The 20,236-nt window shown below is 45.1% G+C and overlaps 1 protein-coding gene across 5 annotated transcripts in view; it reads left to right on the top strand.

Moving 5' to 3' along the window:
• The window catches only part of BAZ2A (bromodomain adjacent to zinc finger domain 2A), a 34,927-nt gene that overhangs the window by 6,878 nt on the left and 7,813 nt on the right, over positions 1 to 20,236 (top strand). For 4 of the 5 annotated variants that reach the window (XM_059403450.1, XM_059403452.1, XM_059403449.1 and 1 more), the window contains 16 exons: positions 8,501 to 8,638; positions 10,429 to 11,022; positions 12,062 to 12,247; positions 12,865 to 13,083; positions 13,523 to 14,023; positions 14,162 to 14,222; positions 15,286 to 15,394; positions 15,569 to 15,670; positions 15,830 to 16,040; positions 17,535 to 17,632; positions 17,978 to 18,043; positions 18,227 to 18,460; positions 18,607 to 18,861; positions 19,260 to 19,474; positions 19,774 to 19,848; positions 20,053 to 20,233. In XM_059403450.1, the coding sequence (XP_059259433.1) occupies positions 8,503 to 8,638; positions 10,429 to 11,022; positions 12,062 to 12,247; positions 12,865 to 13,083; positions 13,523 to 14,023; positions 14,162 to 14,222; positions 15,286 to 15,394; positions 15,569 to 15,670; positions 15,830 to 16,040; positions 17,535 to 17,632; positions 17,978 to 18,043; positions 18,227 to 18,460; positions 18,607 to 18,861; positions 19,260 to 19,474; positions 19,774 to 19,848; positions 20,053 to 20,233 (3,243 nt within the window). In that variant the 5' untranslated portion in view covers positions 8,501 to 8,502. The remainder of the gene's footprint in view (positions 1 to 8,500; positions 8,639 to 10,428; positions 11,023 to 12,061; positions 12,248 to 12,864; positions 13,084 to 13,522; positions 14,024 to 14,161; positions 14,223 to 15,285; positions 15,395 to 15,568; positions 15,671 to 15,829; positions 16,041 to 17,534; positions 17,633 to 17,977; positions 18,044 to 18,226; positions 18,461 to 18,606; positions 18,862 to 19,259; positions 19,475 to 19,773; positions 19,849 to 20,052; positions 20,234 to 20,236) is intronic. The other variant, XM_059403453.1, reaches the window with a different exon arrangement.

Raw genomic sequence — 20,236 nt, 5'->3', positions numbered from 1 at the left:
TTTTTTTTTCCTTGAGCTAGAGGTCATAGAGAAGCAAACTCAGTCATCCACCAGCACCGCTGCACTTTTCAGTGCTAGTGATGCAAATTCTCTGATCATAGAGAGCTTCCAGGAAGACTTGGGATCTTTTGTGGCACTAGAGTGACTTTTTAGGGTCCTGTTTAATATATTCTTAAATATAACTTTTTGTATTGCAGAGCACCTTGTCAGGTGAGCTTTTGCAGTGAAGAAGGGTACATTCTGAGAAGTGAAAGAAGAGGGAATGGAATTTATGTGTTGGGGTAGGAACTGAGTGAAGGTGATGGGCTTATTCCTTACTGGTGATTCTAGCCTAAGGATAGTCCCTGTGGGAAGGCTGTTAGTTGATGTAGAGTGCTGAAGGGTTTACCTTCTGTAGAACCAGCTAATAAGGAGAATTAGCTGTCATGTGACTTCATCTTCAATCCATAAAAGACATTTTGTCTCTTGTTACCTTTCTTGGAGAGTGGTGAGCTTTTTTTCCCTCTGTGCTGCACAGAGTCATGTGTCCAGATTTTCTCTTTTCTCTGGCCTGATAACTGCAGAAGATTTATACTATAGCATATACTGATGGACTGTTTGTACTGTTTGTCCTCAGGCACTTTGTTAGACACTGGGTTTGGTTAGAAGAGTTGGCAACAGGATTTTATATTTTGAGAAATGACCTATTGAGATCATTTGGACTATCCTAAAAACTGCTTAAGGCTGGAATTTAGATAATCTTTTCAGTATTTTCTGGTCCCACCTGAATTATAGGTTCCTAGATGAGAGATCCAGGTAGGAATAGATGGATGTATGATTATGTGACAGCAGCATCATCACAGTTAAGATAGCATTATTGCTCTTTTCAGTGGAGCTGTTGGAGTTGATATTATGGAAATAATAAAAACAAGTCTAGTGTCATTGTCCTTTTTCTTGTCTCTCTTTTTTTTTTTTTAAAAGATTTTATTTATTTATTTGACAGAGAGAGATCACAAGTAGGCAGAGAGGCAGGCAGAGAGAGAGAGAGAGAGAGGGAAGCAGGCTTCCTGCGGAGCAGAGAGCCCGATGCGGGGCTCGATCCCAGGACCCTGAGATCATGACCCGAGCCGAAGGCAGCAGCCCAAACCACTGAGCCACCCAGGCGCCCCTTCTTGTCTCTTCTTGACTGGTTGGTTCTTTTGAATTGCTTTCTGATGGGGTTGATTCGACGCTGATTTTTGGGACCTGACAGAATAGTAGATTGGTTTTCCCTGTTCCTCAACACTTAAGAAAGTGAAGGAAGGAAAAGGACCACTCCCAAGGAATTAGAAATTGATTTTGTTAAAGTAGATTTTGACTTATTTGATGCATGATTAATCAGAAAGCTGAATGAAGCTAATTTTTCTGTGTCCTTTTTGTAAACTAGATGCATTTTTCTTTCAAAGCAGTGGATTTCTGAATATTGTTTTGTTTGATTTTGTTGCCTTTGTAAAGGAAAAAATTTTGAGGTGTGGAGTCAACTATGCAGGTTGACCTCGGAGGCAGCCAGAAATCTAGAATGCCCTGAGAGGCTCGTCTTGCAGTCTTGTGGTTCTGGAATCAGGTGGGAATCAGGTGTTGCCAAGAGAGAAGCAAGGCTTGTCAGGGTGACTGTGTCTTGCTACCATTGACCTTTCTGATTTCCTCTGAAGAGGTTTGCTATATTCTTTTACTGTTAAACTGTGTAGAAGTTATCCTATAATTGGTATGATGTTTGATGTTGTTTCTTGTGTGTACAGTAAAGCAGTATTGCCAGAGTTTTTATGTCTTAGGATATAAAGTGAAGTATAAAACTCAGAAAGTATTCCTGGGGCATATAATCTTCCTAATTTGTTTCTTGAAATAGGGATGTCTTCATATACCCCATAGCCCAAGATTAATACTTTATCAGCATTGTTGCATATGGGTCAGAGGACTCTAAAATAATTTCTTTACCCACCGTGGGGTTTGAATTTAGGACTTAGAGATTGAGAGTCGCATACTCTACTGAGCTAGCCAGGTGCCTACAGAAGGACTTTTTTTTTTTTTTTTTAAACCAGGTTGTTGGTCTGTATCCTTTTGAAATTTATGAAATTCTGCAAAATAGAAAACCTATCTTTGAAGAGCTCTGGAGATTGTTCTTAGATTGGGTCACTGGCAGTAAAAGTAGTATTATGTTAATATGTTACTTAATGTTTTATCCTTCTAGTTACAGAGAATAATTAAGAGGGCATTTTACAAACAAAGGATGATCTAACTTTATAAAAAATTCATAAAAAAACTAAGACATGAGGGTTCTTTTTTTCTTTTTTTTTGTAAGAGATTTAATTTATTTATTTGACACAGACAGAGATCACAAGTAGGTGGGGGGGGGGGAGCAGGCTCCCCACCCAGCAGAGTCCAATGTGGGGCTTGGGGCTTGATCCCGGGACCCTGAGATAATGACCAGAGCCAAAGGCAGCCGATCAAATGAGTGAGCCACTCAGGCGCTCTGACATGAAAGGTGGTCTCACTGCTTTTGGTGTCCTTGGGTTGGACTTTCCATGACCTATCTCACTAAAGGGGATTCTTAACCTGCCTGCTCAGCTTAGGTTTTTTTTTTTTGTTTTTTTGTTTTTGTTTTTGTGGGGGTGGGGTGGGATGGGTTATCTTCTTCAAGGAAAGGGTTGAGTCCTTAACTGTTAGAACTGAAATTCTGAGAAACGAATAACTTGTTACAACCTCTGGAATGTAGCTTTTACTGTCCTATTATTTCAGAGGCATTTCCATTCTTCTGACAGTGAGGTGACTAGCGAGAACTGTGGCAGAAAACCTAATCTAGATCATCATATATCCTTTTGGGTACATGTTGGATAAAATCATATATATCATATATATCCTTTTGGATATATGTTGGAGAAAATAGCCAACAAATATTTTAAAACCTACTATGTACCTTGAGTGTTTTTTTTTTTTTTTTAAGATTTTATTTATTTATTTGAGAGAGAGACTATGAGAGCGAGCATGAGAGGAGAAGGTCAGAGGGAGAAACTGACTCCCCGTGGAGCTGGGAGCCTGATGGGGTACTTGATGGGACTCTGGGATGATGACCCCAGCTGAAGGCAGTTGCTTAACCAACTGAGCCACCCAGCACCCAGGCACCCTGAGTGTTTAGTTAAATCAAGCAAAACATTTTACTATTTAGAGCTCAAATTTACTGCCCTTTACATTCTCAGTACTTCCCAATTTCTAGGCCTTGTTTTCTGTAGGGGACAAGATTTGGGGCCTCTCTTCCCTCTAGAAATTGTTACCTCTGTGAAAAATGAGACTGAGTTTTTGGGTTCTCTGAGCAAAAACCACAACCTTTATTAGATGAGTAAGCTGGCAGTGGCAGAAAAGATAGATTTCTTCATTCATTTGTCTAATCTGTGGGTTCAACAAGTATTTCCTTTGGTTCTTTTATGTATTTTGCACTAAATTAGGTGCTGGACATGCAATGGTAAAACTTAATATCCAACTGGTGCTGTAGAACCTGCATGGTTTGGAAGAAATAAAGATGGAGAACAATCATCTTTGTGTTCTGAGCAGCCTAAACATGGCAGTTGCCTTTGAGTTGCCCCCCTTAATATATGTAGTCTTTTTTTTTTTTTTTTTTTTTTTAATTCTCCTGCCTCATTTCCCTGACTGTGAAAGAGGGTTAAAAAGAAAGCACATTTTGAGAGAATGAGCCTCAGTCCATACATGCTGTAGTCTTGAGTCAGAGTTCTTCCAAGGGCAGATTGTTACCAGGGCTGTCAGAATGGACTGAAGAAGACATGGGTTGGCATTTTGAACTCTGAATTGGTAGAGGAAGACTGCTTAGCCAGGAAGGGATTTTTAGATACAAAATTCAGAACATCTTTGTATCTCCCTCAGGGTGTGGAGGTAGGAATTGGGGAATGGGGCAGCTTTTGTATTATAGCAAGATTTTTCACCCTTAGCACTAATGATATCTTGAGCCAGATGATTCTTTCTTGTGATGGGCTATCTTGTGTATTGCAGGATCATTAGAAGCATCTCTGGCTTCTTACTAGAAGCCAATAGTGTATACCTTTCAACATTACTAAATGTTCCCAGAGGCAAAATCACTCTTGGTTAGGAACCACTGTATTAGAGTATGGTTCATGAATCCAGAGATGAGTAAATTTGAGAAAGATCCCTTTATAACATTCAGTGTTATGGAGCTAAAACACAGTGGGATGATATATTTACTATACAGTAAAATTTGCGTTTCCTGTTTAATAAAGATAAACATTTGAAAGCTCTCCCCACCTCTTTCCTCCCCCCTCCCAAGTTTAGGAACCTCTCTGTTTTTGGAACTTTGTCATATGCTATATGGGAAGAATGAACCAAAGAGCTGCAGATACTGCCAAAGTTTCTAGCTGGATGGTTAATGTGTCTTGTCTTTCTTGGGTAGCCTCAGAAATCTGAGTGGTAGGATTGGCCAGGGCACCTGCAGTGGTGTTGAAATTTGTAATATTTATTTCAAACACTTTGTGCATTGTCAGCCTTTTTGTGTTTAAAACCACGTCACAGGGCCACAGAGTAAGTAGCTCTTCAATTGGGACTAAGAAAAACAGCCTTATTTGGCCATGTGGCAAGGGCTTAATTGCTTCAAGCTCAAGGAGCAATGTCCCTTAATTCTTACAAATGAAACATAGTCTCTTCGGAGATCCATTTACACACAACCGGGACTGGGCTGGGTACTGGCCTGATTGTACTTCCTGGTTATGAGAGCTGTCTGCTATTCTGGGGGTTGGGCGCTGACTGATTTCTTTTTTCTTTTGGCCAAAATCCTATTAGTTCAAAGGAAGATAGTCTCCTTTGCTTTACCTGTTCTCCTTAGTAGGAGGGAGGGCATAGATGGGAGGTCATAATTTACCTTCAGGCATTATTGTGAAAAGCATCTTGGGTAGGAAGGTGAAAATGAAATAACCCTGAGTTTATTGCTTAGAAGAGGTGTCCACATTTTTACATTGCTGTAAGTGTGATCCCATAGTTAAGTGACATCTGAAATTGAGTCAAGTGTAAGGAAGTGTGGCTGTTGGGACCATTATTCCTAGTTTTGTAGTACTGCTAATGGTTTTGGGTTTTGTGTGTTTTTGGTGGTGTTTGTTTGTTCTTAAAAAGACTTATTTATTTATTTATTTATTTGACAGACAGAGATCACAAGTAGGCAGAGAGGCAGGCAGAGAGAGGGGAAAGCAGGTTCCCTGCTGAGCAGAAAGCCCTATGCGGGGCTCGACCCCAGGGATCATGACCTGAGCAGAAGACAGGGGCTTTAACCCACTGAGCCACCCAGGCGCCCCTGGTGGTGTTTTTTAAGATTTTATTTATTTATTTGAGACCGAGACAGCAGGGGGTGGGGCGGCAGAGGGAGAGAGAAAATCTCAAGCCGACTCTGCTCTGAGTGCCGCTTGGGGCTCAATCCCATGATGCTCACATCATGACCTGAGCCAAAATTGAGAGTCAGATGCTTAACCGACTGAGCCACCCAGGTGCCCCCAGTAATGGTTTTATTTATTTATTTATTTATTTATTTATTTATTTTTTTAAAGATTTTATTTATTTATCAGAGAGAGAGAGAGAGAGAGCGAGCACAGGCAGACAGAGGCAGAGAGAGAAGCAGGCTCCCTGCCAAGCAAGGAGCCCGATGCGGGACTCGATCCCAGGACGCTGGGATCATGACCTGAGCCGAAGGCAGCTGCTTAACCAACTGAGCCACCCAGGCGTCCCCCAGTAATGGTTTTAAATTATATTTTTATCTTTTGGGTCTGGTTATCTTTCTATCTAAAAGGTAAAAATTTTAACGAAAATTTTTTCTAATGATGAAACTGAGGCTCAGCAATGTTAAGTAACTTGTCCAGGGTCACACAGCTAATGGTAGTAGACCTGAGATTTGAACGTAGAGCCCACTATGTTGTGCTGTTTTCACTGTACAGCACAAAGAGCATTTTATATTTCTTGGAAGCTTTTTGTAAATGAAGTGATTGTGGTTCTGATGACCCTTCAGTAGAGGCTAGTGGGGAAACAAACCTCAGGCACTAGATAACTTCCCATTTCTTTTACTTATCTGATTTCTGGGAGCCATCCATTTATTCTTATTAGTATGTAATTTATGAGACCAGAAATGCTGTGCTTTCCCAGAGTAGCAGAGAGGAGATCATCACTAGTTTCCTTACAGATTCAAATAGAAAATGGAAGAATGAACTGTAGCCTATAATTGAGTGGAAAGATATAGTTTGAGGGCGCCTGTGTGGCTCAGTGGGTTAAAGCCTCTGCCTTCACCTTGAGTCATGATCTCAGGGTCCTGGGATCGAGCCCTGCATCGGGCTCTCTGCCCAATGGGAGCCTGCTTCCTCCTCTCTCTCTCTGCCTGCCTCTCTGCCTACTTGTGATCTCTGTCAGATAAATAAATAAAATATAAAAAAAAAAGATATAGTTTGGTGCACATAGGACAGAAGGTGTATATGTCACACACATTGGAGGTGTGGCTGTGCATAAAACTGGGGGAGGAAGTGGTGGAGATCAGATGGAATGGGCTCTCCAGGAATAGCATTTCTAGGACTTCCGAAATGAATTACTGCATGTCCTCTTTACTTTGTGGTGTAAGCTTTGGAAGAAACCTAACCTAAGGGATTAGGGAATGAACTTTCCTCTTGGGTGTCTTTAATTTCAGAAGCTTATCATACCATGATGCTTATTTTTCGGACCCCTTATTACTGAGGAGTGGCCCTTGTAGGAAAATCCTTGGGGATCCTGAGGTCTTTGTAGAAGCCAGTTTCTTTGATGCGCAGCAGGTTTAGCTCCGTTGCATATTTTAGAGTGAAGATGGGAAATCAGTCGATCCTAAATACTTATTCCCCTATGTCAACAAAATATGAATTGTTTTTTATTATTTTTTTAATATTAGTTAAAATTGGTAAAGGTAGAGATAGGGTATTTAGCCTAGAAAATCTTAACAGCCATCATATCATAAATGCAGGGTTTATATTTTATGTTCAGGACACCTAATGGTGTTTGATTTGCATTACCTAGTATATTTAGGAACATGAGTCTTTTTTTTTTTTTTTTTTAAAGATTTTATTTATTTATTTGACAGAGAGCAGAGAGCCAGATGTAGGGCTTGATCCCAGGATGCTGAGATCATGACCTGAGCTGAAGGCAGAGGCTTTAACCCACTGAGCCACCCAAGTGCCCCAGGAACATGAGTTTTAACAAACCTTGGGCAGTGGTCATATATGTTCATAATCTATTTATTTACTTATTTAATTATTTTTAAAAGATTTTATTTATTTGAGAGAGTGAGCAAGAGAGAGAGCACATGTGGGATGTCGGGGGAAGGCAGAGGGAGAAGAAGCAGGCTCCCCACTGAACAGAGAGCCCAATGTAGGGCTTGATCCCAGGACCCCGAGATCATGACCTGAGCCCAAGGCAGACGCTTTATGGGCTGAGCCACCCAGGTGTCCCAGTACATCATAAGTTTCTGATTGATACGTCAGATTTCACCAATAATTCTGGCTTCTGCTTCCTGTGTTTCTTCCCTTTTATCTTTATCAACTACATTCTGATCCAGGACTTCATTTCTTCTCATTTCTAGCACTATATCACCTCATATTCAGGACAGGGCGAAAAGCTTTTTAACTGTACTACCCTTCCAAGGAGCCACTGCCCTTTACAAATGTAAGATGTCCAGCTATTTTCTCTGTGACACTTTACTTTTAAGCTATAAAACCAAAACACTAGGAAGTAACCATAATAGGTATAACAGTAATGTTCCTTGGGAAACTCTGTAGTCAGTTTTCCAGCTCTGACATGTTTCTGAGTTGTGTTCTTAGAAAATCATGAAAAAGAATAGAAGTGTTGCCAGATGACTTGAGTTTTGCCATTATGGTCACCTTCCTAAATGTGTTCTTTTCAGATCTCTTTGCTAAGATACCTTCTTCAGATGCCTAGGGCTATGGATAGGATAACATGGAAATTATTTAACTCAAGTATAATAATAAAACAAAGCAGCATATGTATCAGATATGCTTTTTCTGCCAACACCCTGATCTCCATGGCTTCCTATCAAAAAGATGACATCGAGAACCTTCTGTGGCCCCTGGGAGTGGGACTCTGGCCTTACCTTGAGGGGAGGGAAGACAAAAGGATGGAAAGTTTAAATGTTATAATAGAGGGTTAATAATATCATATCTAACATAGAGGGATAACCTGGACTGGAAATTAAGAGTGTGGGGTTTACACAGGGGGAAGATTATTCCATGCTGTAGGGTCATTGCCCAGGTTAGAGATGTATTTCCTCCTCCTCTTCTCTTTTTTTCAACCTGTACTTCCCGAAACATCCCTCCTCCTCCCCCCAGTACATAGATAGGAGAAGGGTAAGTAGATGGAGGGGAGGGGGCATTCCCTGTAGAAGATTCCAGGTGATATAACCTTGTTTAACCGCCAGTATTTTTTTTCCCCTCTCTCTCCCCTCCTACAGAAATGGAGGCAAACGACCATTTTAACTTTACTGGCCTTCCCCCTGCACCTGCTGCCTCAGGACTGAAACCCTCTCCCTCCTCAGGGGAGGGCCTCTACACTAACGGGTCTCCCATGAACTTCCCCCAGCAAGGGAAAAGTGAGTGTGAGGGCCACATGGCCTGGGGAGGGAGTGGGCATCATTCCTTTAGAGCAGGTTGATGGGACAAGATTTGGCTCCTCTCTGGTCTAGCTACCTCACAACAGCTCTTTTTCTTGCTAGGTGGGGAGGGAGGAAGTAAATCCTCAGAACTTCAGCTTCTGGAGAGAAAGCAAGTTTTTAAGAACAGGTTCTAGGGGTTTATGGAAAAAGCACTCTTAGTCTTGACTTAGGTTGGAAGGGGTTAGGAAAACATACTGGCTTTTTCATCTTGGCCTGCTCTTCTGTCACCCCTGTTCCCTGGCTCCTGCCAGAGAATGGTGAGATAGCCACTGCTTCCAATAATGACTTCTGGACCTGTGAGAGAGATAAAGGTCCAGCCCTCTGAGAAGCTGTTTTTAAAAGTTAGAGATCTAGGATTGGGGGTGGAGGGATTGGGTGAAGGTTGGGATGTGTTTGCCTTTTAGTTTGTGTAATAGAGAAGAGGGTAGATACTTGAAGTCTGTGCCACCCCTGTCCTTGAGAGTAGAAGAGCAGAAGATAGGGAAAGAGTTTTAATGCTTACCTAGTTCCCTAGAGAGAAACATCTATAATTCCAGACGGAAGTGTTGCTGCCAGGATCAGGTCTTTTCCTGGATTTGGCTTATCAGTTGCTCTGTACATAGTTCTGCCAAGTACTTCTCTAATCTTGCCCGGATTTCAGGTACTTTGTTTGGAAGCAGAGAGAAGCCCAAATGCTTCCCACTTCCCTCCGGCAGAAAAATACTGCCATAGCCTTATCCTTTTTTTTTTTTTTTTTTAGATTTTATTTATTTATTTGACAGAGAGAAATCACAAGTAGGCAGAGAGGCAGGCAGAGAGAGAGAGAGAGGAGGAAGCAGGCTCCCTGCTGAGCAGAGAGCCCGATGCGGGACTCGATCCCAGGACCCTGAGATCATGACCTGAGCCAAAGGCAGCAGCTTAACCACTGAGCCACCCAGGCACCCCATAGCCTTATCCTTAACCACCTCTCCCTTCTGTTCTCTCTAAGGGGGTTGCAGATAGATAGAAGCGCCTTTATTTCACTGAGGACCCCCTCCCCATCAGTTTCTTTTGTATCTTAGTTCCTTTTATTTGAATTGTTCTCCAGTCCAGAGGTTACCATTGGTGTTGAGAACTGAAGTCTGTAGTCCTGACCATGCAGTCATTTTCCCCCTGCAATATTACCCTCCAGTTTCTATGCGGAGGGGCCAAGCCCAGCCTTCTGAGTTGGGATCTTGCCGCTGTGGTGACTGCAGATTCTATTCTTAGCCCAGCACAAAGTGCTGGATCTGCATGTGCCAGTGAGGTGGAGGCTGTCCCTTCTGGTGCCACTGCGGGGCCAAACGGGCTCTGGGGTAAGGGGGGTCCTGGAGAATTCAGTCATGCCACTCCAAGGGAAGAATTCCTCTAGGGAATGAGGGTGGAGAAGAGTGCAAGTCACTATAGGGAGTCTGCAAGCAGCTTCATTTAAAAAATTAAAAGCCCTGAGCATCAGCAGCAGCCAGCACTCTGCTGGTCGCTCCTGTGGTAGGCCAGGAGAGCTCCCCAGCCCCCTACTCAGCAGCCTCAGAAGCAGTTGCTAAGCTTACATCCAGGAGCATCTGGGTTTGGTGTTCTCTGGAGACTGAAAAGTTATAAATAGAGCAGAGAGGGGAATCCCCCTCCCCTTCACCTTCCCTTTTTCTAGTCAGTGTTGTTCTTTTGGTAGAAATGGTAGAGTTTCTTGCATACATATCTGTAACTGACCCTTTTCCCTCTTTCTCTGCCAGGTTTGAATGGGGATGTGAATGTTAATGGCTTATCTACTGTATCTCACACTACTACTTCAGGGATTTTGAATTCTGCTCCCCACTCCTCCAGCACCTCACACCTTCATCACCCCAGCGTGGCCTACGACTGTCTCTGGAACTACTCACAGTACCCATCTGCCAATCCTGGCAACAACCTCAAGGACCCACCCCTTCTCTCACAGTTCTCGGGGGGACAATATCCACTCAACGGCATCCTTGGGGGCAGCCGGCAACCTTCATCCCCAAGTCACAACACTAACCTTCGGGCTGGGAGCCAAGAGTTCTGGGCCAACGGTACCCAGAGTCCCATGGGGCTTAACTTCGACTCACAGGAACTGTATGATTCCTTTCCTGACCAGAATTTTGAGGTGATGCCCAATGGACCCCCTAGTTTTTTCACCTCCCCACAGACTTCTCCTATGTTGGGATCCAGCATCCAGACCTTTGCACCCTCCCAGGAGGTAGGCAGTGGTATCCATCCTGATGAGGCGGCAGAAAAGGAGCTGACATCAGTTGTGGCAGAGAATGGCGCTGGCTTGGTAGGCAGCCTGGAGCTGGAAGAAGAGCAGCCAGGTAGGTATAACTATGGTTCTGTGAGCCGGGCTGGGAGAGGAAAAATGGGGCTGTGGGGGGCAGTGGCTTTTTGAGGTGAGGAAAACTTGTCTTTCAGCTCTCTGCAGTGGAGGCTGATTTGCATGTTGGTGATTAGCAGAGCCAAGTGGCTGGTGTTTCTGTGGCAGCAGCACCAGCTCGCAAGTGGGAGTGCAAATTATTTCAAGCTCATGCAGAGCTGCTGGCCTGGAGAGGGCAGGTGGGCGAGCCTGAAACAGCCCCAACAGACACCCTGCATCGAGAGGGGCTTCTTCAAAAATAGAGGAAGGGGGCGCCTGGGTGGCTCAGTTGGTTGGATGACTGCCTTCGGCTCAGGTCATGATCCTGGAGTCCCGGGATCGAGTCCCACATCAGGCTCCCAGCTCCATGGGGAGTCTGCTTCTCCCTCTGACCTCCTCGCTCATGTTCTCTCTCACTGTCTCTCTCTCAAATAAATAAATAAAATCTTTAAAAAAAAAAAAAAAATAGAGGAAGGGGTTGGGGCAGAGGGTATTGAAGCCAATTTGACTTAACTATAGCAAGGCCAGACTGGGCTGTTAAAGCGAGCTGAACCTTTAGTAGTGATTGGCATCTGAAGAAGGGAAGGGAGCAGGCAGAACATACCATTGCTTGTCTATCGGTTTCCTGTTGTAGTGGTGGTTGTTGTTAGCATTGGTACGTGTGACAGTCCCTCTCCTCTTTTCCCTCAAAATAGATAAATGGTTATAAAACTATAGGATAATTTCTCTGTTTACCACCTGTTCCTCTTGGATAGGGGAAGTACCTAAGAACATGATGCGGTTCTTGTCTCAGACCCTGCTCTCCTTTCTCCTCTCTTTACCTGCTACAGGATTTTATTGTATTGCTCATATTTTGGTATGATTGGAACCCAACATAGTACTGGTACTTAGACTCACTGAAGAATGAACATCCCACTAGCAAAGACTGACTGCCTGCTGTAGCTGAATGAACCAGTTGAAGGCACTGATTATGACTTTTGCTCTTTTCTGGGATTTCCTAGAACTGAAGATATGTGGCTACAATGGCTCTGTCCCTTCTGTGGAATCATTACACCAAGAGGTCTCAGTCTTGGTCCCTGACCCCACAGTGAGCTGCTTAGATGATCCTTCACATCTTCCTGATCAACTGGAAGACACTCCAATCCTCAGTGAAGTCTCTCTGGAGCCCTTCAACCCCCTGGCACCAGGTAGGCTTAGAAGCTGGCTCCCTTCAATTTGTCCATGCAAAAGGTAGCCAACTTCTATCACCTAGAAGGGATAGTAAACCAGGGAAGTATTGAGGAATCCAGGGCATTGGGGCCTCCAGATAATCCTGTGGCCAACTACAGTTTCATCCCACTGGCTGACTAGGCCAACTGCACTCTGAGCTCAGTTGGTTCATTTCCCAGGTTTTCTCCCAATGTTCCTTTTGGCCTGGAGCCCTGGGCTGTAATAATTCACTGGATAAGGACTTATTACCACATAGTTGGGCTGTTTGGGTTCTAACTATCTCACTAACTGTGCCAGTGAACAATTACCTTTTACCCCACTGAAATAATAAGAAAGGCCTGTTTTATGATGGATGCTAGAATTTTGTGTTGGTCTGTGGGTTGTTATAGAGCCAGTGTTTTTCCCTTCATTTCTGTTTTAAGGTTTTACAATCCCTATAGCCTGGTCACTTCACTGTTTCAGGGAGAAAGCTGTAAGATTTCCTTAATTTAACATTAGAAAGAACTCCTCCACACAACAAGGACTGACTAGAGTTGGGATATAGTGAGACCAGTATTTCTTAAATCTTGTTTTCTGATTTTTCCACCTCTTGAAGAGCCAGTGAGTGGAGGACTCTATGGTATAGATGACACGGAGCTGATGGGTGCGGAGGACAAGCTGCCTCTTGAAGACAGCCCTGTGATTTCTGCCCTTGATTGCCCTTCCCTCAATAATGCCACTGCCTTCAGTCTCCTGGCAGATGACAGTCAAACTTCAGCCTCTATCTTTGCCAGCCCAACCTCTCCACCTGTCCTTGGAGAGTCTGTCCTGCAAGGTGAGTGAAGAGAGGTAGGATAGAGAGTCTTTGGCCTGAGAAAAGGTGAGAGAACCAGTTCCATACTTAGGGTATTAGGGGTGGGCGTCTTACTGGGAACTGAGGGGGCTATCGTGGGACTAAAAAAGGCACAGGCTGCTCACTCTGACTTCTGTCTATCCTGTGCCCAGAACTTGTGGGACTTGGAGTTTGCAGGAAAAAGGAGGTCAAAAGCCTTACTGGCTCCAGGTAAAAGGTACTTCACACAGTGAACTAGCAGTTTTACCCTTTAACCTTCATGAATGGCTGGGGAGGACAGCCAGAGGCTACTTCATGTTTTCCACCCTAGGGAAAAGCCCTCTAAGTAACTCTGTTTAGCTTAGTCCAGGTTGACTGAGTAGATTCTCTTGCTTTGTAGGACACCATTTTTCCTTACCTATCTTGTCCCTTTGGATTCTAGATAATAGCTTTGACCTGAATAATGGTAGTGATGCAGAACAGGAAGAAATGGAGACTCAGGCTTCAGACTTCCCACCACCTCTGACCCAGCCAGCCTCTGACCAGTCATCCACAATTCAGCTCCATCCAGCAACTTCACCAGCAGTTCCGCCAGCAGCCTCCCCAGCAATCTCCCTGGCAGTTTCGCCAGCAGCCTCCCTAGAAATCTCTCCAGAAGTCTCCCCAGTGGTTTCGCCAGCAGTCTCCCCGGAAATTTCCCCAGCCATCTCCCCAGCAGCCTTCCCAGCTGTCTCTCCAACTTCCTCAGCAGCTCTCCCACCAGTCTCCTCAGAAGTCTCCTTGACAGGCTCCCCAGTGACCTCCCCAAAAGTGTCCCCTGCAGTTTCCCCAGTATCTGTCCTCCCAGCAGCCTCCTCAGCAGATAAGGATGTCAGCACCTTCCCTGAAACCACCACTGACCTGGATGAGATCACTGGAGACGGAGTCACTACTTCTGGTAATGGTGAGTGTCCAGATTCTGTTCCATTCCTAGCCGGTTTAAAGAAAAGTTTCTGTCCTGTGTGGCATTTAGCCCTTCTTGGTGGCCTGTTTCACTTTTGCTTGAATTCTTAAGTTGGGTATCCCTTCTCTTCCTCCCAAGGTGATGTCCTGAGGAGACGTATTGCTACCCCAGAAGAAGTTCGTCTTCCCCTCCAACATGGGTAAATGCTCTAGTTTGCTACATGCATTGACCTTGACAAATTTAATGAATGACTCTAGGAAGAAGGGAAGAGAGGTCATCTCACAAGAGATGGAGAGGAATGGGCTAGGCAAGAATGGATTAAAGGACAGTTATCTGCAATGATAACGCCTGAGGTCCTTAGGCTTTCCTCCTTCTCCCAGGATCTGCCTCCCCTCACCTATTCTTTCCTCATCTTGTGGCCACTCGGGTTCTTGCTCCAGGGGCTGCAGCTGTTATCTTTTCCAAACCCAGCTGGTCACCCTAGAGCTCAGATATCCAAATTAGCTGACTTGTTTTATATGCTTAGAGAAGGGATAGCAGTGAGTTGCGGGGTGGCTCAGTCCTGATGAATTGGGATTTTTTTTTTTTTTTTTTTTTTTTAATGCTGTTTAGAGAGGTAAGGACAGGAACAATATGTGACCAGAATGAGCAAGCCAGTTGACACCAAGGGCCTCCTAAGAATGTGACTGCCTTCCTGATTGTCCCACCCCCACCCCTCTAGGCTACTTGTGGTCACCAAGTTTGAGTTCTGCTTAACGTTTTGAGAGAAAGATAAGGCTTAGTCTTAGAATAATCTTTCTCAGAACACAGAGTTCTTACTAAACCTTGGCCTACAAAGTCATTTTATGGAGTCAGCAGCAAGTTTACTCTTCTGCTTGCGTCCCCACCCTCTGTCTTTTCTGCTTTTATTTCCTCAAGTCTTCATCGCCTTCGTCCTCATCATTGGAAACCCAGCTATTGCCTTGAATGGCATCAGGGAGGGGGTTCCTGGCTGCTCATCACACTGACTTTATAAATGTAGGGTGAAGGTCTTTCTGGCCTGTGCATTTTTATGTATTGTTCCCCGCCCCCAGGCCCTGAGGGATTTGCAGAGCTCCTGCCTGCTTTCCAGCCAAGCTTGTGTCTCATGCTGTGTTTGCATCTACATGCAGTTCTAGTCGATAGATTCTGGGAGGGTTATCTCTGTGGGCTTGGCTCCTGGGTTGGCTTGACCATGGGTAGGGGTGTGACCTGGCGGCAGGGCACGTGTGCTTCTCTGGCAGGTGGCGGAGAGAGGTGCGCATCAAGAAGGGCAGCCACCGATGGCAAGGGGAAACATGGTATTATGGTCCCTGTGGGAAGAGGATGAAACAGTTTCCAGAAGTGATCAAGGTAATGTAGCTTTCGTGGGCATCTTAACGGAAACACAGACACTTTTCTTGGGCCCAGTGGCAACAGGCTACCATTTTCTGCTCTTTGGGCTGTTCTGTTTGTGCTCTGGCTGGACAAAGGCATGATAGGGCTGTGACTTCATCAATCAATGCCACTTTGCCTCCTCCTTTTTAGTACCTGAGCCGCAATGTGGTACACAATGTCCGTCGTGAGCACTTCAGTTTCAGTCCCCGTATGCCTGTTGGAGATTTCTTTGAAGAGAGAGACACGCCAGAGGTACACATCCCAGGGTTAAATACGCTTTTGTTTCTGAGAAGGAGTTGGTGGGGGAGGCTGTAGCTTCTTGTGCGGTTTGGAGGTTCTGGGACATTGAATGATTAAGAAGCTATGGTGGCTTGCACCCTCACGTTTTAATAGTCTTCTTCATTACCTTAGGGCTTACAGTGGGTACAGCTTTCAGCAGAGGAGATCCCATCCAGGATTCAGGCAATTACCGGGAAACGGGGCCGACCTCGAAACACTGAGAAGGCCAAGACTAAGGAAGTCCCCAAGGTGAAACGGGGACGAGGTCGGCCACCCAAGGTCAAAATCGCTGAGCTGCTGAATAAGACAGATAACCGCCTCCTAAAGAAACTGGAGGCCCAAGGTACACCGATGTCTCTTATTTTAGGATTCTGCTTGCTCTGTGAAGTATTGGAAATGTGGTTTTATTTTTTACTATTTTTTTTAAAGATTTTATTTATTTATTAGAGTGAGAGAGCATGAGCAGAGGGAGAGGGAAAGGGAGGAGCACACTCCCCACTGAGCAGGGAGCCCAAATCCCCGCTTGATTCCAGGACCCTGAGCTCATAACCTGAGCTAAAGGCAGATGCTTAACCCACTGAGACACCTGGATGCCCCTGAAGTTTTGGAAATGTTGAGGAATTACTAATGCCTTGGTTTCCCACGAACATGACTGACATTAATTATCTGGACAGAATGAATCTGAATCACCTTCCCCTCTTTAGAAAGCAGTACCACCCTCCCAGCATTTTTGTGGTACTTCAACAACCTTTTTCCTTAAATTGCTCTAACTCGTGGAGCCTTGGGAGGTCCCCAGATGTTGATAGGAGAAGAGAGGGCTTCCATGTCCTTTCCTATCATCTTTCAGCAACTTGGCTTGTTGGTTTGGGTTGTGCACTTTTACTATACTCATTGCTACCATCATGGAGGTTCAGAATTCACATCTGAATCCAAAGATAATTGACGCTGTTTTAATGCGTAGACAGGTAGTAAATGTATAATTTTTCAGCAAATATTACATTTATCCTGACATAGTGAAAGAATTTGAAAAAAATTGGCCTCTTCTGACTCCTGTTCAGAATCTTCTGACTCCTATTCTGACTCCTATTCAGAGTTCCAGCTCTGCCACATTCTGATGGTATGACCTGGAGCAAGGCATTTATACTTTACTAGAAGCCTATGCTGGGTTATCTGTAGATCGTATCTATCTAATTTAGAGGGTTGCTCTATGGACATGGTGGTGGTGGTGTGTCCATGCCAGAATAGAATAAGTACTATCCTATCAAAAACATCAATTCTAAAACACTGTATTGTTTTCGAAAAGCAGAGGAACTTACACATTTTGGTAGAGCAAGGCATAAGAGCTGAGCATAAACAATGTCAGTGCTGATCTGATTCTACTGAGGTGTCCATTATTTGAGCTCTTACTTTCTGGCACATTCTTTTTAATTGGTGCTTTCAACTTTGGAGACCACCCTTTTTCCCTGGCAGTTTGGTTTTGTTTTCTTTCTCTGCTCTGAAATCAGTCTGTGGGTTGCTGCCTCTGCTGGGTAGCCTGGGAAAGAGACAGGTTACCAGGCTGTTCTGCCGTTGTGTCCTCTAAGAGCCCTTCTAAAGGAGTCTAATCTGTTCCAGGGGCTGGGACTTCTGGGCAGGAGATTTTTGAGTTCTTTGTGCTGCCCCACAGCAGGTGTCTCTTCAACATTTTTCTCCCCAACATATTATTATGTATACCAAAAAACGAAACTAGATTCTTCAGGGAGCTGCTTAGGGCAGTCAGCTTTGTGACAGGCGTGTGCTGCTCTGAATGCCGGAGATCAGTCTGCCTTACTCTTCATTTTTCTTTCTGCCCTCACAGAAACACTGAATGAGGAGGATAAAGCAAAGATGAGTAAAATCAAGAAGAAGATGAAGCAGAAGGTACGAGGAGAATGTCAGTCTACTATCCAAGGGCAGGTGAGGGACATCAGAGAGATTATACAGCGGGTTAACTTTTCCTACCGTTGGCTTCGTCATTTCTTCCTTCTCCCACATTTACCACCTTCCCATCTCCCCACCTCCCCCCATGTGGCAGCGTACCTTCTTCATTACCTGGAATTGGGGGGGATGGGTTTGATTTAGAGATTTGGGCTTGTTCAAGAATCATGTGGGCATCTCCAGGGTGAGAGAATTGATCCATTGCCAACCCCTCATCCCATCTCTCACCTCTCCTCCCCAGCACCCTTGTCTGTTTTTTAATCCTAGCCCAAGCAGAGATGCTTTCAGAGTTTGAGGAGAAATGACTTCCCTTATGGTTTACAGGCCAGAAACAAGCGGAAACAAGAGACCAAGAGCTTAAAGCAGAAGGAAGCTAAGAAGAAATCCAAGGTAGGTGCATGTTCACACAAGTATAACTTTGAAGTCACCAAACTGATTTTGCAAGACATGTGTGAGTTGGTCTTGTTTTATAGCCACGCTTTTGGGCTCTCAGGTGGGAGGAGGGGGACCAGGGAAGGGTGGTGACTGGAATCTTTATGGAATGTTTCATCCCTCTCTCCTTTGGGTGAGTAGGCTGAGAAGGAGAAGGTAAAGACAAAGCAGGAAAAACTGAAGGAAAAAGTGAAAAGGGAGAAGAAGGAGAAAGTAAAAATGAAGGAAAAGGAGGAAGTGGCCAAAGGCAAGTCAGCCTGTAAAGCTGATAAAACGCTGGCCATGCAGAGGCGCTTGGAGGAGCGGCAGAGGCAGCAGATGATCTTGGAGGAGATGAAGAAGCCCACGGAGGATATGTGTCTGACTGATCACCAGGTAGTGAGGGGAGAATAACAGGTCCTGGGTCCCTGGGTCCTGGAGGGCCAGTTACGAAGATACTGCCACTAAAAGAAGAACCTCCTAGATACCCAGACGCTTGCCTTCAGGTGTGTCTGACAGCCCTACCACTTTCATTCTTACAGCCCCTACCTGACTTCTCCCGAATCCCTGGTCTGATCCTGCCCAGTGGGGCCTTCTCAGACTGCTTGACCATCGTGGAATTCCTGCACAGCTTCGGCAAGGTGCTAGGCTTTGACCCTGCCAAAGATGTACCCAGCCTGGGGGTCCTGCAGGAGGGACTCCTGTGTCAAGGCGACAGCCTGGGTGAGGTGCAGGATCTGCTGGTGCGGCTCCTGAAGGCTGCGCTCTATGATCCCGGCCTGCCCTCTTACTGTCAGGTGAGGGCCTTCCCCAGGCAGGTTGGGAGTGCCTGGGTTCTGGGGCTGTGTCTCAGGTGTGCTTTCTCTCTAAGTTAAACACATAAACATAAAAGTCTTTCCCTGAACTGATCAGGACAAGTGAAAGGAGATCTGGTTTCTTCCTATTTCTGTTTTCCTTATATTTTTTCCCTTTTGTTTTTCTTCCTGACTTCCCTCTGCTTATTTTGTTCATTTTCCTTTATTTTACTCCTTTTCTTTTGTACCTTCCCTTTGTCTTTTCTCATAATGTGTTAGCACTTTTCATACTTGGTTCTTTTCACCCGTAGTTTCTCCTAGTGTATTTTCTTGTTCCAGATTCACCTAGCCTGTGTTGTTCCACTTTTTCTCCTAACTTCCATTCTGCTCTCCTCCAACAGTCCTTAAAGATTTTGGGGGAGAAGGTGTCCGAGATCCCACTGACAAGAGACAATGTGTCTGAGATCCTGCGCTGCTTCCTCATGGCATATGGAGTGGAGCCTGCCCTCTGTGATAACCTGCGTACCCAGCCTTTTCAGGCCCAGCCCCCGCAACAGAAAGCTGCTGTCTTGGCCTTCCTTGTGCATGAGCTCAATGGCTCGACCCTCATCATCAAGTGAGGGTCTGGGGTGATGGTTACTGTATGCCTTGGGCAGAATGGGAGGGAGAAGGGTTTAGCCATCCAGAAGTCCTGGCAGTGATGTGTGTGCACTGCCATTCTCTGGATGCTAGAGCGACTTGGGAACTGGATCTTAGTACTTTCCTGGGGAGAATCTAAGCCTTCCTCTGCCATTTATCCAGCCTGGGCCCTAGAATGAAAGTACCATTCAGCTGCAGCCCCTTTACCCTTGAGCCTCCCTTTTTTGTTGGTGCTACCACTTATACCTCAAAATCTCATAACCTGTTCCTCTGCAGTGAGATCGACAAGACTCTGGAGAGTATGTCCAGCTACAGAAAAAATAAGTGGATTGTTGAAGGCCGGCTCCGGAGGTAGGAATGGGACAGAGGGTAGGGCCTAGAGAGGAAAGGGTGAAACATAGCCAGAGCTTGTGCCTGGAACACATGCCACATGCCTGTAGACTCCCCACTGAGTTGGGACCTTACCCCAGGGCTCAGGATGGTTTAGATTCCAGGTGTTCCTTTTGTGGCAGTCTCTCCTGCTCCTCACCAATTTTCCCCTTCATCTGTTTTAAGACTAAAAACTGCTCTGGCCAAGCGAACTGGGCGGCCTGAGGTAGAGATGCAAGGGCCAGAGGAGGGCCTGGGGCGGAGGCGTAGCTCTCGCATCATGGAGGAGACCAGTGGTATGGAAGAAGATGATGAGGAAGAGACTGTAGCAACTGTCCATGGCCGTAGGGGTCGAAGAGATGGAGAGGTA

The sequence above is a fragment of the Mustela nigripes genome, chromosome 6 (assembly GCF_022355385.1).
Source record: "Mustela nigripes isolate SB6536 chromosome 6, MUSNIG.SB6536, whole genome shotgun sequence".
NCBI lineage: Eukaryota > Metazoa > Chordata > Mammalia > Carnivora > Mustelidae > Mustela > Mustela nigripes.
The sequence above is the reverse complement of the archived record's forward strand: the minus strand, read 5'-3'. Positions and strand labels throughout refer to the sequence as shown.